This window comes from Volvox carteri (genome assembly GCF_000143455.1).
Source record: "Volvox carteri f. nagariensis unplaced genomic scaffold VOLCAscaffold_19, whole genome shotgun sequence".
NCBI classification, from domain to species: domain Eukaryota; kingdom Viridiplantae; phylum Chlorophyta; class Chlorophyceae; order Chlamydomonadales; family Volvocaceae; genus Volvox; species Volvox carteri.
This window is the reverse complement of record NW_003307562.1, coordinates 1,247,357-1,262,375: the sequence shown is the minus strand read 5'-3', so window position 1 is coordinate 1,262,375 and position 15,019 is coordinate 1,247,357. Positions and strand designations below refer to the sequence as shown.

The 15,019-nt window shown below is 54.5% G+C and overlaps 4 protein-coding genes across 4 annotated transcripts; 1 reads left to right on the top strand and 3 right to left on the bottom strand.

Moving 5' to 3' along the window:
- Nucleotides 1-1,592: 1,592 nt before the first annotated feature.
- On the bottom strand, nt 1,593-4,083 carry VOLCADRAFT_81171 (uncharacterized protein; the record flags this gene model as incomplete). The annotated part of the gene is made up of 5 exons (XM_002950505.1): nt 3,991-4,083; nt 3,438-3,536; nt 2,834-2,947; nt 2,322-2,405; nt 1,593-2,086 (listed from the first exon to the last, which is right to left on the bottom strand). Coding segments are annotated over exons 1-5 (840 nt in total), but the record flags the coding sequence as incomplete, so codon positions are not given.
- Nucleotides 4,084-6,761: 2,678 nt separating this feature from the next.
- Nucleotides 6,762-8,301, bottom strand: VOLCADRAFT_91063 (uncharacterized protein). Its single transcript, XM_002950504.1, has 3 exons — nt 8,046-8,301; nt 7,779-7,969; nt 6,762-7,533 (listed from the first exon to the last, which is right to left on the bottom strand). Exons 1-3 carry the CDS (start codon nt 8,095-8,097, stop codon nt 7,444-7,446), a joined length of 333 nt encoding a protein of 110 aa, XP_002950550.1. The 5' UTR covers nt 8,098-8,301; the 3' UTR covers nt 6,762-7,443.
- A 514-nt stretch (nt 8,302-8,815) lies between these two features.
- VOLCADRAFT_91062 (uncharacterized protein) lies at nt 8,816-11,423 on the top strand (the record flags this gene model as incomplete). The annotated part of the gene is made up of 3 exons (XM_002950616.1): nt 8,816-8,862; nt 9,260-10,728; nt 11,320-11,423. 3 exons carry the CDS (start codon nt 8,816-8,818, stop codon nt 11,421-11,423), a joined length of 1,620 nt encoding a protein of 539 aa, XP_002950662.1.
- Nucleotides 11,424-11,785: 362 nt separating this feature from the next.
- On the bottom strand, nt 11,786-14,800 carry VOLCADRAFT_91061 (uncharacterized protein; the record flags this gene model as incomplete). Its single annotated transcript, XM_002950503.1, has 5 exons — nt 11,786-11,997; nt 12,754-12,803; nt 12,984-12,998; nt 14,468-14,587; nt 14,775-14,800. The coding sequence occupies 5 exons, from the start codon at nt 14,798-14,800 to the stop codon at nt 11,786-11,788; spliced, it is 423 nt and encodes a 140-aa protein (XP_002950549.1).
- Between the last annotated feature and the right edge of the window lie 219 nt (nt 14,801-15,019).

Here is a 15,019-nt window from a genome sequence, read left to right as displayed (position 1 = left end):
GTATTCCATGGCGATTGCTGTACACTTCATCCTAAAACACAATTGCTAACATTTATGAAAGGCGGTGTTGTATTAACCTGCCTTGATCATTGTACATTGTACCTCGCTTGCCCTGCCTCAAGGATTCGGAGAAAGGGAACGAAGACCTGCTATGCACGGCGTGGCACACAGAAGGCGATGGGCAGTTGGTCCAGAGAGCCCGCACGCCAGCTTGCTCTGTGCAATCTCTTCCCTCTTCTGCTTTCCTGCAGCCGCTCTGGTTTGCCGGATTATAGTCATGCGCTGTGTGCTGTCCTGCGTCCCAAACCTACGCCCAAAGCAGCTGTAAAGCTTATAGGATGCCAGCGGACCTGGACCAGACTGCCAGATCAGATCAATGGTTACTTCACTGCTCATCACCGCATGGTGTCGTGCCATGTCATGTCATCGTTAAAATCCCTACGGACAAAACTCCATCACCAAGTTACATGCCAGCGTGCAAAGTTGTAGTACAGATGGCGACTGTGCAATACGGCAGGGACCAAGGATCGCCATTGTCAACAGCCTTCGCTTCAACCACATCAACTCTCTGCCCCTTTCCACAGTCGCGCTTTTCCTCGCTACTTCCAGACGAAACATGTGTACTAACAACAAATCTCCCTTGTCCGCATTGAGTACGGACACATCCACCCTCGGCTCTCACACGTCCATATCCAGCAACAACACCTTCGCAAGAGAATCTCATGCTGCATCCACACACATATCGACAGTGGACATTCATGGTTCCTATCGTTTTTCGGCGCTATGCGACACATGCAACACACGATTTAGGAGACAGGAACGAAAGCCTAAACGATGCGCGACTGTCGGCTGTCAAGACGGGTCCCAACACAACTTCTCCTCCACATGAAAGCACCACATGCAAAAGCTCTGGCATGCAAAGGTCCCGCTACGCATCCTCCACCAACTCCTTGCCTCTTTTGCCTCGAGCCCAGCGACACTCTCATAACAAGCACACCCTCAAACAACAGTCGTTCCCCCAAGCTGTCCGTTAATAATTGAACAAAAAGTCTGTTCGTCAGCGCTCCCGTCAGTTAGCCCATGCTTCCTCAGCGCCAGAGTTCCGCGCCGCCGGTCCAGGGATGGAAATAACCTTCTGTATCCTGTGCTGCCGAAGCTTTACTCCCGCCAATCGCAGCAACCGCAGCGACGCCAGATAGCACACATCGGCGCCAGCCGCCGATGCCAGCGACGCCGACAAGGGCGCCACCGCCGGATTGTGGTCAACACCGGCGTTTCCCCCTCGAATTCCGTCAGAGGACCCCGCCACCGCTGCTGCACCGTTACACTCTTGCATCTGGTGCCGGGGTGAGTCAGCGGGCGACTGCGATCGAGCCCACGAGGAAAGGATCTGAGCGGAGCTCGGCGCTGCGGCGACCGTCGCGGCAGAGACGGGAAGAGATACCGACCCACGGGTCGCAGCGTCGTCACGTGGGTGGCTCCAAAAGCCAGACCACGGCGGGCCGTTGTCGCCGGCGGCGGCGACGTTTACGCCATCTGGAGTTACAGCAGCAGCGGCCGCAGCAGCAGCGTCGTTGGCTGGGGCGGCCGCCGGAAGGGCGTCCCGGCTCGCCGCTGATGCAGGTGTCCGCGTCGGCAGATTCCCCGGCGGAGATCCTGCAACGGCCGCCGCCGTGGCGGCGGGCGAGGCCGGTGTAGCAAGCGACGCCAGCGAAGCTCTGCGGGCGCTACTGTCCGGCGTCAACTGGCGTATGTGGTGCTGCTGTGCCGCACTCCATGCCGCCTTTCCGTCCGCTTCTTCTTCTTCTTCCTCTTCTCCTTCATCGTCATCGTCGTCCTCATCGTCGTACAGCGGGGTGCAGGGCGTCAGTACGGCAGATGGGGTGCCGGCGGTACCGGAGAGCGCCTCCCCTTGCTGCTGCTGCATGTCGTGTTGCCGTTCCATCCGCAGGCGCCGCTCCCGCTGTTTCTGTCCGGCAGAGGCTGGCGGAGCCGCCACGGCTGCTGCCGCCGTCGCCGCCTGACCCACACCGTCAGCCTCTGAGCCGTTACGACGGCTTCCTCCCTCCAAATGCAGTACCTTGTCCTGCAGCCGTAACATACGTGACAGCGAGCTTAATGTACTGAAATCGGGGTTAGGAGCCAGGACGCACCTGTTTTCGGAATGCCTTGGGAGTTTCCCAAAAACTTCCCATTTCCTCAACACGCCATCTCACCCCACCTCACTTCCATCTCGTGCTACACCAACCACCGCGCCTAACCGACGAATCCACAACCACCACAACCACCACCGCGCCCTGTACCCCTCCACCCCAACCCACCTCATGATAGACTACCTCCCGCACACCCGCCTGGATTAGCAACTTGGCGCACTCGTTGCAGGGGAACATAGTCACGTAAACGCGCTGAGGGGAGGAGGGCAGCGGGCAGTCAGCCGGAGGGGGACGGGCGAGGCAGTAATGAACTGATGACGCACACCCGGCAGCGGCCAAGTACGACACCACATTGGGAAACAGCCAGGAAACGGATGTTTGTGTTATAAAAGTGGTTTCTGTCAAGCTCGCTCCCCGTACAGGTAGGAATGCACAACCGTGGACTTGCTCGGCAGTCTGCTAGGTTTAGGTTTTAACTCACAGAAACCACTGGCGGGCAAATTAGTAATAATATGTTTTCTTCCACCCTCCCCAAACCCCTTTCTTGTAGTACGGAAGAAGAGCAGCAGTGCTTGCTCAGACACTTTCACAAAGTCCTCCACGATCCAACCCCCTGTCGTACACCTAAAACTGCCGTGTACCTAACCCCGCCTCCCTTCACTCCCAACAGGGAAACTCACCGCCCCGGCCACACTGGCTGCATTTTTGTTGAGCAACGCGTTGGCCTCCGCGTGGACCACGTAGGGGTACTTGGTGGCCAGCGGGTCCGGGTTGCCGTCGGAGCTAAGAGCCTCCTGCGGCAGGGAAGGGTTTGGAGGCAATCGGCGAGATTCGGACCGGAGGTAATAATAATAATAATAATAATAATAATAATAATAATAATAATAATAATAATAATAATAATAATAATAATAATAATCGGCCTTCAACTACGTTGCGGAAGTACAATCAAGGTTCAGGCCAATAGGTGCGGATTACATGGTGATGAAGGAGGCGGGAGGTGGGGGAGCTCTTCATCACAGCGAGCCTGGGACCGGACCACGTGGTGAGGTCTATTGATGAGCCGAAAGTCCTTAGACCTGCTAAGGAAAAAAATCGAAAAGAAGGAAAAAAGAGAAAAAAGAAAGAAGTGGCAAACTTATCACAGGCTTGAATTAAGCGCGTTGACGAGATATCAGCAACCATCCTGGCTAATGTCCCCCTGATGGGTTTGCCTGCTCCACTGTTTCCGTACTTTTCCGTACCTTTTAGTTCGTTTTTCTAGTTGGCTATCCGCATCCTCACCTTGGCCCAAGGGAGGTCGCTGTCACAGCAACCGCGAGGAAAGCCGTTGTAGCCGATGGCCAAGATGATGTTGTCGACGTTTACAATGACGGCGCCTACCTGCGTAGACGAGAGCAGCGGCACGGCGGCTGTGGAGCAGGACAGCGGAAGTTCCTCCTCCAGTCGGGGGATAACAATGTGTGTGTGTGTGTAAGAGAGAGAGAGAGAGAGTTTGTGTGTGCGTACGTGCGGCCATGCTTATGTGTGTGAGATGCGGCTGCGCGTGGGTGCGTGAGCGCACGCACACGAATGATAGGAAACCCGCCAATACTCTACCAAGGCCTAACAAGAACCCGCAGTAAATACGAACTGGGCAATCCAATCGTGCTGTGGTTTTCTGCTGTGGATTTTGGACGCAAAAACGAAAAAATCGTGCAACTACAACTCGCAGTATGAGCCATCATCACGTCAGCTCATCCACAAACCGCGCGCCGTTTTATCGACGCCGCGCCCGTGTGGTCGCCTCGCATCGTGCATCCCGCATCGTGCCAAACCTGTCTCGCAGATCGCGCACCTGCTTGTTGGGGTCCTTGGAGCGCTCCGCAGATAGGAACGCCAGAGCCATAAAGTAGTCATCCCAGCTGAGGCTCCTGAGAGCCGGTTGGAAGAATACATATGAGAAAGAATGCGAAATGAGACAGAATGCGTGACGTGATGAACGGGGGACAGAGGCGGGATTGGACGTGGGCGCAAATGTGAAATGTAGAGAACGTTGTGTGCGACCAGCATTGACACATGGGCAGCATCGTGCAGATGCGTGAGCAGCAACCTTTTCAACTGGTTGCAGGTTTCTAGGGTGTGTGTTCAAACCGTAGAAGGCGGTGGAGGGGACATAGACGGTCAATTGTCATTGTTCCTGTCGATATGCACCGGTTGCAAGTGCGTTTACGTCTATATACTGAAGAAGCAAATAGAGCTTATGAGGTGATCTAATGCGCGCGAGCAGAGGATCTAATGCAACTTTTGCGAGCTCCAAGCCGTGGAAGATAGACGAAGAGCATGTACCCTTGGAGTGCCCAGCATACATACAGCACATGCAGGGGCTTTCTGTCGGGGTTTAGGTGGTGGATCAGGCTGTGAAGGATGTGGTGATGGTAGCGGATCGCGACAATAGTACCTGGGCTAAGGAGAGTGTCAGATTGCAGGCGCACTGCTACGGCATAGCAGTCTGAACAGTTAAGTTACCTCAAAATAATTTTGCTTTTTCCATAATTTTTTTAAAAGATAGGATAACAGTTTTTCTTACGTGTCCATATGATGTGAATCTAGCTTGAACATCCTAGGCTGCTGGCCCTTAGGCCCCTCATCAGGGCCCCCCCCGGGGGTTACACCTTCGGAGGGTGGTAACGCAACTCCAGGAGGGGCAACACGCACATCCACACATTGTTGTGGCGCCGTGTGAGGACGGTGTCGTCGTCGTCGTCGTCGAGAGAAAATACTAGCCACGGCTTATGCGTCCTCCCAGCCACATTTGGCACATTTCGCGGAAGCCCTCGAAAGCCAAAGTAGCCAGAGTACCATTTCCGAGGGTGCAAAAGCAAGGAAATCCTTTATATCGCCTCTCCTTTATAATCGCCTCTCCTTTAAAAACGCCTCTCCTTTATAATCGCCTCTCCTTCTCATTCCAGGATCCAGTCGTCACTTTATTATTTAAGTTTTTACCATCCATCATCCATCCATCCATTCATCATTCAGCCAGGGCGAAGCAGTTGGATCAATCGAAAAAAAGGTAAGATACCGAAACCTCCCTTCTGCGACAGCGCTGAACGGGTTTCTGCACCCTGGCAGCTTCCTTCACTTACCCGCTCCGAGGCGCCGGGTCCCTTGGATCCCTCCGTCCGGTGGCCGCCAGCGGTGATAGCAGAGGTCCCAGCGCCTTACCACCGCCGTCATAACCACCAACGCGACCGCCCAAGTCTCCTGCTCCGTTTCCACTTCCTCCATCTGGCTCCGTGATCAGGTTTGCCTGGTGACTTGCGACAGCTCCGTTATCCTCGACATCTTGCCCACCACGACGCACCACGGCACTGCCAGCAGCAGCACCTAGCGCCTCCAAAGTCGGCCCGTCAGGCCGCATGCGCTTGCCGCTTCGCGGCCGGGAAGGCGTCGCAAGCACTGCTGCCGCGACCGCATCTGCGTCCTTATCCAGAAATGATCGCCGTTGGGAAGGCGGGGCTTGCGTATGGATGGATTTACGGTCTTGAGGTCTGCGGTGTCGCGGCTGCTCCTTGCACCTGCTGGCAGGCGCTCCGTCTGGCGTCCGACCGCTGCTGCTGCCGCCGACGGCAGCTGAAGTGGCGCGAATTTTAGGAATGTCAGCGTTTGATGCCTGGCGCCGGCTTGGGAGCGGTTCATCGCTTTTCGCTGACTCGCAGGGACGCGGTCGCAAGGTGACGTAGGCTGCGGCTGCGCCTGCTAGGGCTCCTGACAGCGCGCCAACGAGCAGCACAGGCATCCATCTCCTGTCGTTGAGCTCTTGCGGAAGCAGTGAAGCTTGCAAGATGACCATCGCTCGTCCTTCCCGCTCTTCCTGGTGCTTGTTGCCTGCGTAATAAGCGCGCGCTCTGCGTCAGACGTGACCTAGTTATCTGTCCTTCTTTGTTGGTGATATGGATGATATTAACAATAATTGCCTTGCTTTGCTTCGAATGGATGGCGCGGGACCTAGGGCTGATTTAAGCAGACAAGCCTTGATTCACGCGATACATGCCGAAGGGTGATTGGCAAATTTTTTTATGCTTCATAATATTTCAAGAATCACTCTGATGTGTGCATGCCCTGCTCCGAGTTGTGTATTCAGCGTTTTCGCGCGCATGGAAGCGCGCTCCGAAGGCGCTAATCGAGCACCCTTTTCAACAGTCTATGAAAGATAACGTCAAGTTAAAAAGGACTATAATTCGAGGATGCATGCCGATAATTATGGAAAAATCTCCAAAGCGCTGACGACCCCGATTAGGTTTTGCATGCGTCAGTCGTACGCGCCTTACAACCACCGAAACGAAGCATTCACAGCCGGCTATGAAAAACCTTCTAATATTCGAAACGTCCTAATTTCCGATGTTCTGGGATCGGCACGCCGGTAATATTTGTTCGTAAAGCCTGATTTGTTTAACACGTGGAAGCGCCAGAACGTTGTTTCCAAGAGCCATTCGTGGGCCTGCATCGAATGAAAATTTGCGTTTTAAATACGTGGAAGTCCATGGGTTCGTATGAGCCCACACTTTCTTGATGCCATCCACGTGTACAACACCACAATTACGATCGCCATCCTTTCCCAAACCGAACCGCTTTTTAAAAAGGTTACGAATGGCCTGAACCGCCCATTTCAGTGAGAAATCCTTCACACGTTCAGGTCGCTTCACGCCGTCCGAAACTTCCCCCACATCTGTATGCGTCGCTTGTCTTTTTCCCCTCCCCTTAAACACCAAGACACACACGAACCCTTATGAACGAACACACGACTCGTGCGCCTAAAGCCCCCCCCCAGTGACCAATCTGAGATAAATATTTCACGTGCAGATTCACACTTAACGTGTTGTCCCCGTTGTTGGGCTCCACCACCACGAGCTGCTCTGTTTCCATTATCCAGAGGCTTCGATGGCTTCACGGCCGCTGGCCGCCGCAATCTGTAACTGGTTTCGTTAATCAACCCCAGATAGCCGCCGACAGCCCTGCCTCTACGGTAAAAGGGCTCTATCGTTGCCGATAGAAATTAAGTGCAAACAAGCCCCGAGGCAACCCCAGTAAGCACGTAGCCAACTTTGTCCCACCAACATCCCAATCCTTCCGTCTCGATAAGCAAACACGCCAGACGGCAAGCAAGCACGCCAACCGACTGAAGTCGACGGGACACCGCCTGGGCGCGTTACACTTGGCCCTAATAAAAGCTTGAGAGGGCAGGTGGGAGCCACTGGCGGGGGGAGAGGGCTGGCGGATGGCTGTCACAACAATCCTTAAGGCTCGGGTGCTACCGTTTCTTAAAGCCGTACTTTTTCCGCTCGTAGAATAAGTCTGTTTTGGCCGAGCCAAGGTTGATGATTTTGGGGCAGCCGTCTCGCTGCACAGGAGCGGCGGGGGACAGGTTGGAGGGGGGTAGGTTAGGTGGTGGCAGGGCAAAACTGAAGGGTCTGGCTTTTCAAATGGCATGCTTGGTCCCACTAACCCTCGAAATCCATTTGGGCGAGCATGACTGGAAACAGCAGCCTGAGAGGGTGAACAGCCTCTTGGGTTGGAAACGACAGCGGAGACTGGTAACTGGTAACCAGCTCACCAGCCAGAATAAGTCCCCAAGACCCGACTTACGTCTTTTTCTTGCAAGGTACATTCCTTGCAGTAGTAGGCATCTGAGATACCTATCCCGCCGCAAATGACACACCGGCCTTCGTAAGATCCGTAATTACATTCGTCGCAGACGCGCACCAGCGTGCAAGGCCGCACGTACGAATCGCAGATTGGGCACTTGCCGTCACATTTTTCGCACAGGCGACCGATAGCTGCATGGCAGAGGTTAAAAGTCTAACCTCCGAAGCAGATTCTGACTCAAGGGTACAGTTTACCGACACCACTCACCAACGCCAGGCTGCTTCATGCACATAATCAAGTCGGGGTGATGCTTAGCCATGGCGTCTTGTCAGCTAGAACCGGGCAGCAGAAATGAGCACCCGCCGGCGTGAAATGACACAGCGCTGCTCCACAACTGCGACGTCCACCTACTATTCTAAGATGTGTGGCAATACAACACGGTATTTTCCAAAAGCGCGTTTCCTGCTAGGGAAGCTACCTTCAATCTGATTCACACAAATTTCAAGACCGACTTAAGTGAGAGCATCAAGGTATGTATATGATAAAAGACTCTTTGGTGAAGTAAGTGTCGCAAAGAGTGAGCTCGCGGCGACGGTTAGCGATTTACTTTAAACAACACGTCAAGATTACTTCATCTCCAAACCCCTTGGAACGTTAAAGCATATGCAGCATTTCATCTAATCTGTTTCCGTTAAAGGCTTCTAACGGACCTCTTGCTCTTAGCGTACTATGCGCTCATTGACACGCTGCAAAATAATGCGCGATCAATATCTCCTTTACGCTAGGTTGGAGGCATAGAACTAAGATAAGGACATGTAAACGCAGAATGCGTAATTGTCCTTCGCCATAAGGAAGGGACGACTTTGTGTAAGGTTGCAGCAGCAGCAGCAGCAACAAACCGACAAATACGACAATCAATTCATCAAATTACACAAGTTACGGCTCTTGTACAATTTATAATGGTGGCCTTACATTGTTGCTCTAGGAGAGGTTCCAGGGACATTTGCACATTTGTACGGCAAACTCCTGCAGCCAAAATGTTGGCGCAGCTGCCTTCCAACAGCAAAGACAATGCATTGCTAATGTGAGTTGATCATAGAGCGTAAAATTACTGTGACGGCGATTGAACATTTCAGCACGTGCACAAACGTTTTGGTCAGCGCCCTGAAGGTTTGACCAGTCTGGGCGTAGAGGGAGTCCTGACTACTTCGCGTCAAGAGGTGAGCCCATGGGGTTCAATCAGTCACGACTTATGGAGCTGATATCTGTGTATGCTCAGCGCTATAGCTTGCCGGGCAGAGTTATGCTTAGTCGTCGCAGCAGCAATGCTACGACTCTGCTGCACCTCAATTCAGCACATACTGACAAGGAAAACCTCTCTTTGCCATTCAAAGGACCTTATTGTACAAGCATCGCGACAACCTTGGAAGCTGCGCCGAAGTGTTCGTCACAACCATGATGGACGCCCCTAACCGGTGCAGAGTGACATCCGCTAACTGTCCTGACTCCCTACACTCTAGTGTGCGAGAGTACGAGGATGAGGACCAGCGACAGCAGTCTGATGGATCCCAGTCTCGACGGAGCGACGGTGCAGCCGAAGCAGCCGAACGCGCTCTCAGCAGCAGCCTCAAGAACAAGCGGCCACACGAAAGCTACGAAAAGAAATCATTGAACGCCTCTCGCCGCCTTCCAACACGCCCAGCAATCAACCGACACATCACAGGCAGCTCAGGCGACGGTGTCGGCACCCCAGTCTACCACCACACCCCAATCTCCTCGCCCATTTACAGCCATACTCGTACCATCTCCTCCCCCGCCATCGACACTACTGCCACCGGCGCTGCTACGGTCGCGGTCACCGACGGCATCACCCCGAGAGTCCCTGCCAGCCGCATCCCATCCCTCCTCTCAGCGCGCGACTCCGGCGCCGAAACTTCCCGAACCTTCCCGAACGCGCCGACGCCACGCGTTCCCGCCACTGTCGTCGCTGTCGACAGTACCGCTTCCGCCGGCCCCACTCCCCGCAATGACGCTATGGAGTCCTCCCACCAATCATCGATCGTTACATGCCACGGAGTCTTCCGGCCTGCACAAGAGCCTTCTAACTCATCTGCCGATCGGCACCGCCTCTCCCATCTCCAAATAGACCAGCCCGCGCAGCTCTCAACGCGAACCCTCAACACCGCACGAAGCCGGGGCTTGCCCTCACCTCCATCTAGCTTGCCCTCGCCCGCGACATCCCTGCGCTCTCCAAGCTCTGGCGGCGCTGCTGTCGCCGGCCGTGGAGGCGGCGGCATCCACGTGGCCGAAGAGGCAGCTCCCAACTCGTGCCGTACGGCCAGGTCTCAGGGTACCGCCTCCGCTGCGGACCGCCCGGCAGTGGCGTCGCCGCTGCACCAGTCGACGCATTCCCAACCCCGCGTACAGAATCCCAAGACACCACCCGCGAAGACGAGCTCCTGTACGAATGTAGGAGCGGTGACATCACCACAGGGGCTCGCCGCGGCGGCGCAAGGCTCTGCCGCCAAGGCTGCCGCCGCCGCGGCCTCTGCAGCAGCGGCGGCGGCGGCCGCCACTGCCGCCGGCAGCCATCAGCCCGCTTGGAATTCTAGTACGAGCAAGGGGCCGACGCCAGGCAGCGGCTGTAACTCTAACAAGGCGGTCCTTGTACCTATCCCGCCTGTACGACCACCACGAAAGCCGGCGGAAGCTGGCTGCAGCGGAGGCAGGAGCAATCCTGCGGTCGCCGCCGCCATATCAACGGTGCCGACGACGGGAGGACGCGTACAACCGGCTTGGGCCGCCGACAGGTGTTTGGCCGCGGCCGCTGCCGCTAGCACAATTGCTGCTGCCGACGGCGAGGCTCATCTCCCAGCCACGGACACTGCCAAGCACTTCGATAAGGGACATAATGACACCGCTCCGCCGCTGGCACCCCGTTGTCATGACGGTGCCCCGTCGGAAGACGCGACGCTAGCGGAGAGCATTGACAGCGGCAGTGGTGGCCGTGACGGGTATTGCGGCAGTCGTCGCATCGGCGGCGGCATCGGCAGCCGCATCGGCAGCGGTGTCAGTGGCCGTAGCAGCACCGGTGGCGGCAGTAGTCGCATCGGCGGCGGCATCAGCATCGGTGACAGTGGCCGCAGCAGCGGCGGTGGCGGCAGTAGTCGCATCGGCGGCGGCAGTGGCAACAGTATCAGCAATCAATCGGCCGCCACAGGAAATACCGCTACTGCCACTACCGCAAGCGTTTCAGCGATGGCGGCTGCTTCCGGCGACGACGGCGGTGCCTTGGACGCTGACTCCCTGGAGCTGATGGACCTGGGAAGGTACGACAGCAGTCTGTGCGGCAGCAAGGTCGCTCACGCAGGTGTACCAGGCAAGGGTGCCTTGCTGGCCCCGGCGCCCAGCTACGCGAACAGCTCACAGAAAGGCATCAGCGGCGGCGGCATCAGCGGCAATGGGTACGGCATCAGCGGCGGCGGCTGCTGTAATACGCGTTCGGAGGATTTGAGCGAGGCTGTCCCTGGTGTTGCTTCAGCTTCAGCAACAGCTGATGGGGCTGCAGGGAAGGTGGAGAATATGGGTAAGGGGCGGGCTCGGGAGGTTGAAGCGCCGTCATCGTGCGGTTGCATTCTGATGTAGAATTTGCGTGTTCGCAAAAAAATCAATTAACAAGGATGGGTGATGCCAGGGCATGCGGCTAAGTGGGCGACGCAGGGCCCAAAGGTCCTAGGTGTTCGCCGCCCCTGTGGAGAGAAAAGTAAGGTGGCAGGGGAAAAATGCTTATGCGTAATGCTTATGGGCTACAATTCTCGGCGTTCCTCCTTTCCAAACGGTTGGCAGCCTAAGGCCACCGGAGAGCAGCTGAGGCTTGTTAGGCCAGCACGGCCCCTGCACAAGGATGATGCGCACAAATCGAGAAATGCTATTATTGCAACGTGTGGGGCTGGGCCTGTTAACTGTCGTGGCGCCAAGTTTGCCGTACGAAGGCTGCGTCCACACAGCTAAGGCAGCCACGTCCAGATCTGGCGTATATCAACAACAAAATAATACCAGAAGTTGGGTGGGTGGGTGGGTAGATAGGTGAATCTTTTGAAGGTCTCCGGAAGGTCTCCGGAGGGGAGGCAGCCCTCGCCTGGGTGCCAATCGGTGTTGTTGTTGGTAAGATGCGGGGACATTGGCATGCGAAGGCAGGCCGAATAGGATTGATACTGCACTGCGGATGTGTGTGGGGGGGGGCACGGCATGTGGGGGTGAGTCGTTGATGGAGTGAGCCTGTCAACAGTGGAAGATGATGATGATGATGATGATAATGATGATGCTTTAAAGAACTGCTGCACGCGCAATGATCCCGGGGGCAGAGCGCAAAACATGTACGCGGGTGCAATACATGTACGACAGAGAACGCTGATGAAAAAATGATACTGTTTTTTTATTTCTCAAGTAGGCAGGACCATCACCACTAGAAACATTCAAGCTGAAGTGTAGCTCGGGTCGCTGTGGACGGGGAAACGCCTGTGTGATGTAAGGGGACTGCTTACTGCTTTGCTTGCTCGTTGGCTTAGTTAACTTGCATGCTCTGGGCTTACCGGCTGGATGGATATGTACATATGTGATGCATCATTGGATAGCTGGTTTTATAATTTGCAATCATAATTGGGCAGTGAATACTAAATGGATGGACGGCTGGCTGTTTGAAAATGAAAAAACAAAACGTTGCGGCTGCATGGACGGTGTGGGCGGATAGATGACTAAATAGACGAACTAGTTAGAGAGCACATATATATACGATATACCTACCTACATATTATAAATTGAATAGACGAACTAGATAAAAAAAATGTATGTACATGATAGTAGATGCACCTTGGCGAGTCAATTTTGGGCGGTGCGCTTGATGACAACGAATGATGACCGCCGATGATAATATCATCATCTATCATTGGCTGAGATAAGATAGACACGCGCTTACTGCGCTTTCCACGTGCGATGGCCGCCACCATAATCGTCCGTGGTTGGGACCTCTTGGGTTGAAGCCAGGGCAGAGGCGGCAATTGCAAACAACATTACCAACAGCAGAGCTGGAAGCAGGGGAACTGGTTGGAAAGGTAGATATACATGGCAAGGTACATGACGACTGGATGTGTGGATTGAGGACGTAGCAGAGGTGTGTGTGGTTCTTACAGTGGGCTTCAGACTCACGAAGAGTAGAGCCAGCTGGCCAGAGGTGTTGGCGGCAGCAGCGGTGTTGGCGGCGGGCGGCATGTTTGCGCATTTCCGAGCTAGAGAGCTTCCATATCTTTTAGTACTGGCGCTGTTTGTTCAGTTTAATCTTGAGAGCTTCCTAACGGGGCTGGTGGACTTTGGTTGATTCCACTAAAAGTTGGACGCACTGACCGAACGTGTAGCTGCCTAGTAACAACCGATTTTTGCCTAGCTGCTTAAGAAAAAATCACTTAGCATTAGTCTTTTAGCAGCTCTGAAGAGCGCAATTATTTCCTGGTAATTTTTGCAGAGAAATTTGAAACGTTCTGCGAATCACAATTTTCCGGAGCCTGTCGCAATAATAATTGTCGGTAAGGTTCGTCAGGCTTCAGTCGGGTTGTTCTGTCTGCCTGCCGGGCACTGTTAATCCCGGGGTGTTGGTGTTATGCACATGTGCCATTTACACCTACTGGCTTGTGAAAATTGCGTCCATAGCCGCAGCTAATTTGGTAGTGATGTGTCATGTAAAGTCAGCTCTCATACGCCGTCCATGTTCGCCCACCTCCCATGCCCTTTCGCGCTCGCTCCGCATTCTTTATGCATCCTTAATGTATTCATGACATCATCAGATGCGCCGACCTTGCACTCAGTCGCGCCTGGATTGTTACTAGCTTACTAATAAGATCTTAGCTTGATTAAAACTAAAACAGAGAACCTCTCATCACGGAGTAATAGTCCCATGCCGTCAAGTGCAGGACATGAATTTCTTCGACGGATTCAGCTAGCTCAGATGAGGAAGAGGTTGCGGAAGGGCGTATTCAGAGATGCTAATTAAAAAGATGGATTTCACCATTGAAGCAAGTAAACGGCCTTGATGTGTGTGTGTGGTTGTTACAGTGGGCTCCAGACTCACGAAGAGTAGAGCCAGCGGGCCGTGCACTGCAGTAGTGACAAACATTCACACTAGATTCCCACCCAGATGAGACAACACAAGTCATCTAGACAGGCAAAAGCGCGACCAAAGGGAAGGCTCAGGATCCACAACCATTACTGAAAGAGGCTTGAGCCTCAAAAGTCCTCCAATTATTCCCAGAGCTGCGAAACCCCGAAGGCGGCTCCGAAAGTCAACATCAACTCGATAAATGGCTCCTTCTGTAAGGGAGGACCAGGGTTGGTTTTCATGGTTGCAGCCATGTATCGTCTCCCATGCTCCATGGCTGACACCGCAGCTAGAGCCACAACATCCCAAACACATTGTTGCACTGTTTGTGGGCTTGGATAAGCCAAAGCTGTTCCCAAAGTTGTTGGCCTTGATGCTGGCAGATCGCTTGCCTCGAGTGCCTCGGACCAATCGAAGACAGCTACCCACACGTCACCCGTTCCCGTGAATGATACCCGTGACGTTCATTGAACGTCTGGATAAGTACGACACTTTCCAAGATAGCCTATAATACGAACCAAACCAGAATTAAGATCCTTACCAAGCCTCGAGTCGCCAGAGTTCGTTGGCAAGGACATTCCGCTCGTTCCACGACTGCAGCGCTACCTCGGTATTTCCCCATTCACCATGGCCCCACCGCCGCCTGCTGACGGTGGTACCACTGGTGGTGCGACCGGGGGCATCAGCAACGGGAGCGGCGGCGGCGGCGGTGGCGCACTGACACCTCTTTGGTGTGAGCCGGAGGCCCTGCTGCACAGTCTTTTTAACTTCCCTCACGCGCCGGCCAGCAGCCAGCAGTCGGTGTCCCACGTCGAGGCGCTGTGTGACCTGCTGCGGCGATTCCTCACCCGGCAGGTGTGTAGGCGTTACACATAGATTACATATACTGGTTCCTACTGGTGGTTGCGCTGCTGGTCTTGCATATATACATACATATGTACTCACATACATACTTCTGAAGTCGGATGCGGTGGTTGGATTAGGGTGCCCCTCTAGCAGGGGAGAGCAGGGCATTGCCTCGGGAAAGGGGGCCGCTGGTGAAGCTATACCACCCTGTAACAACATCATACTCACATACATACAATGGCAGGCG

Excerpts from the sequence above, each read along its gene's own strand:
- VOLCADRAFT_91063 (XM_002950504.1), bottom strand. The coding sequence starts at position 8,097 with ATGGCTAAGCATCACCCCGACTTGATTATGTGCATGAAGCAGCCTGGC. Across the intron at positions 7,970-8,045 it reads CATGAAGCAGCCTGGCGTTG|CTATCGGTCGCCTGTGCGAA; the intron begins GTGAGTGGTGTC and ends TCTGCCATGCAG. Across the intron at positions 7,534-7,778 it reads GTACCTTGCAAGAAAAAGAC|CGAGACGGCTGCCCCAAAAT; the intron begins GTAAGTCGGGTC and ends GCTCCTGTGCAG.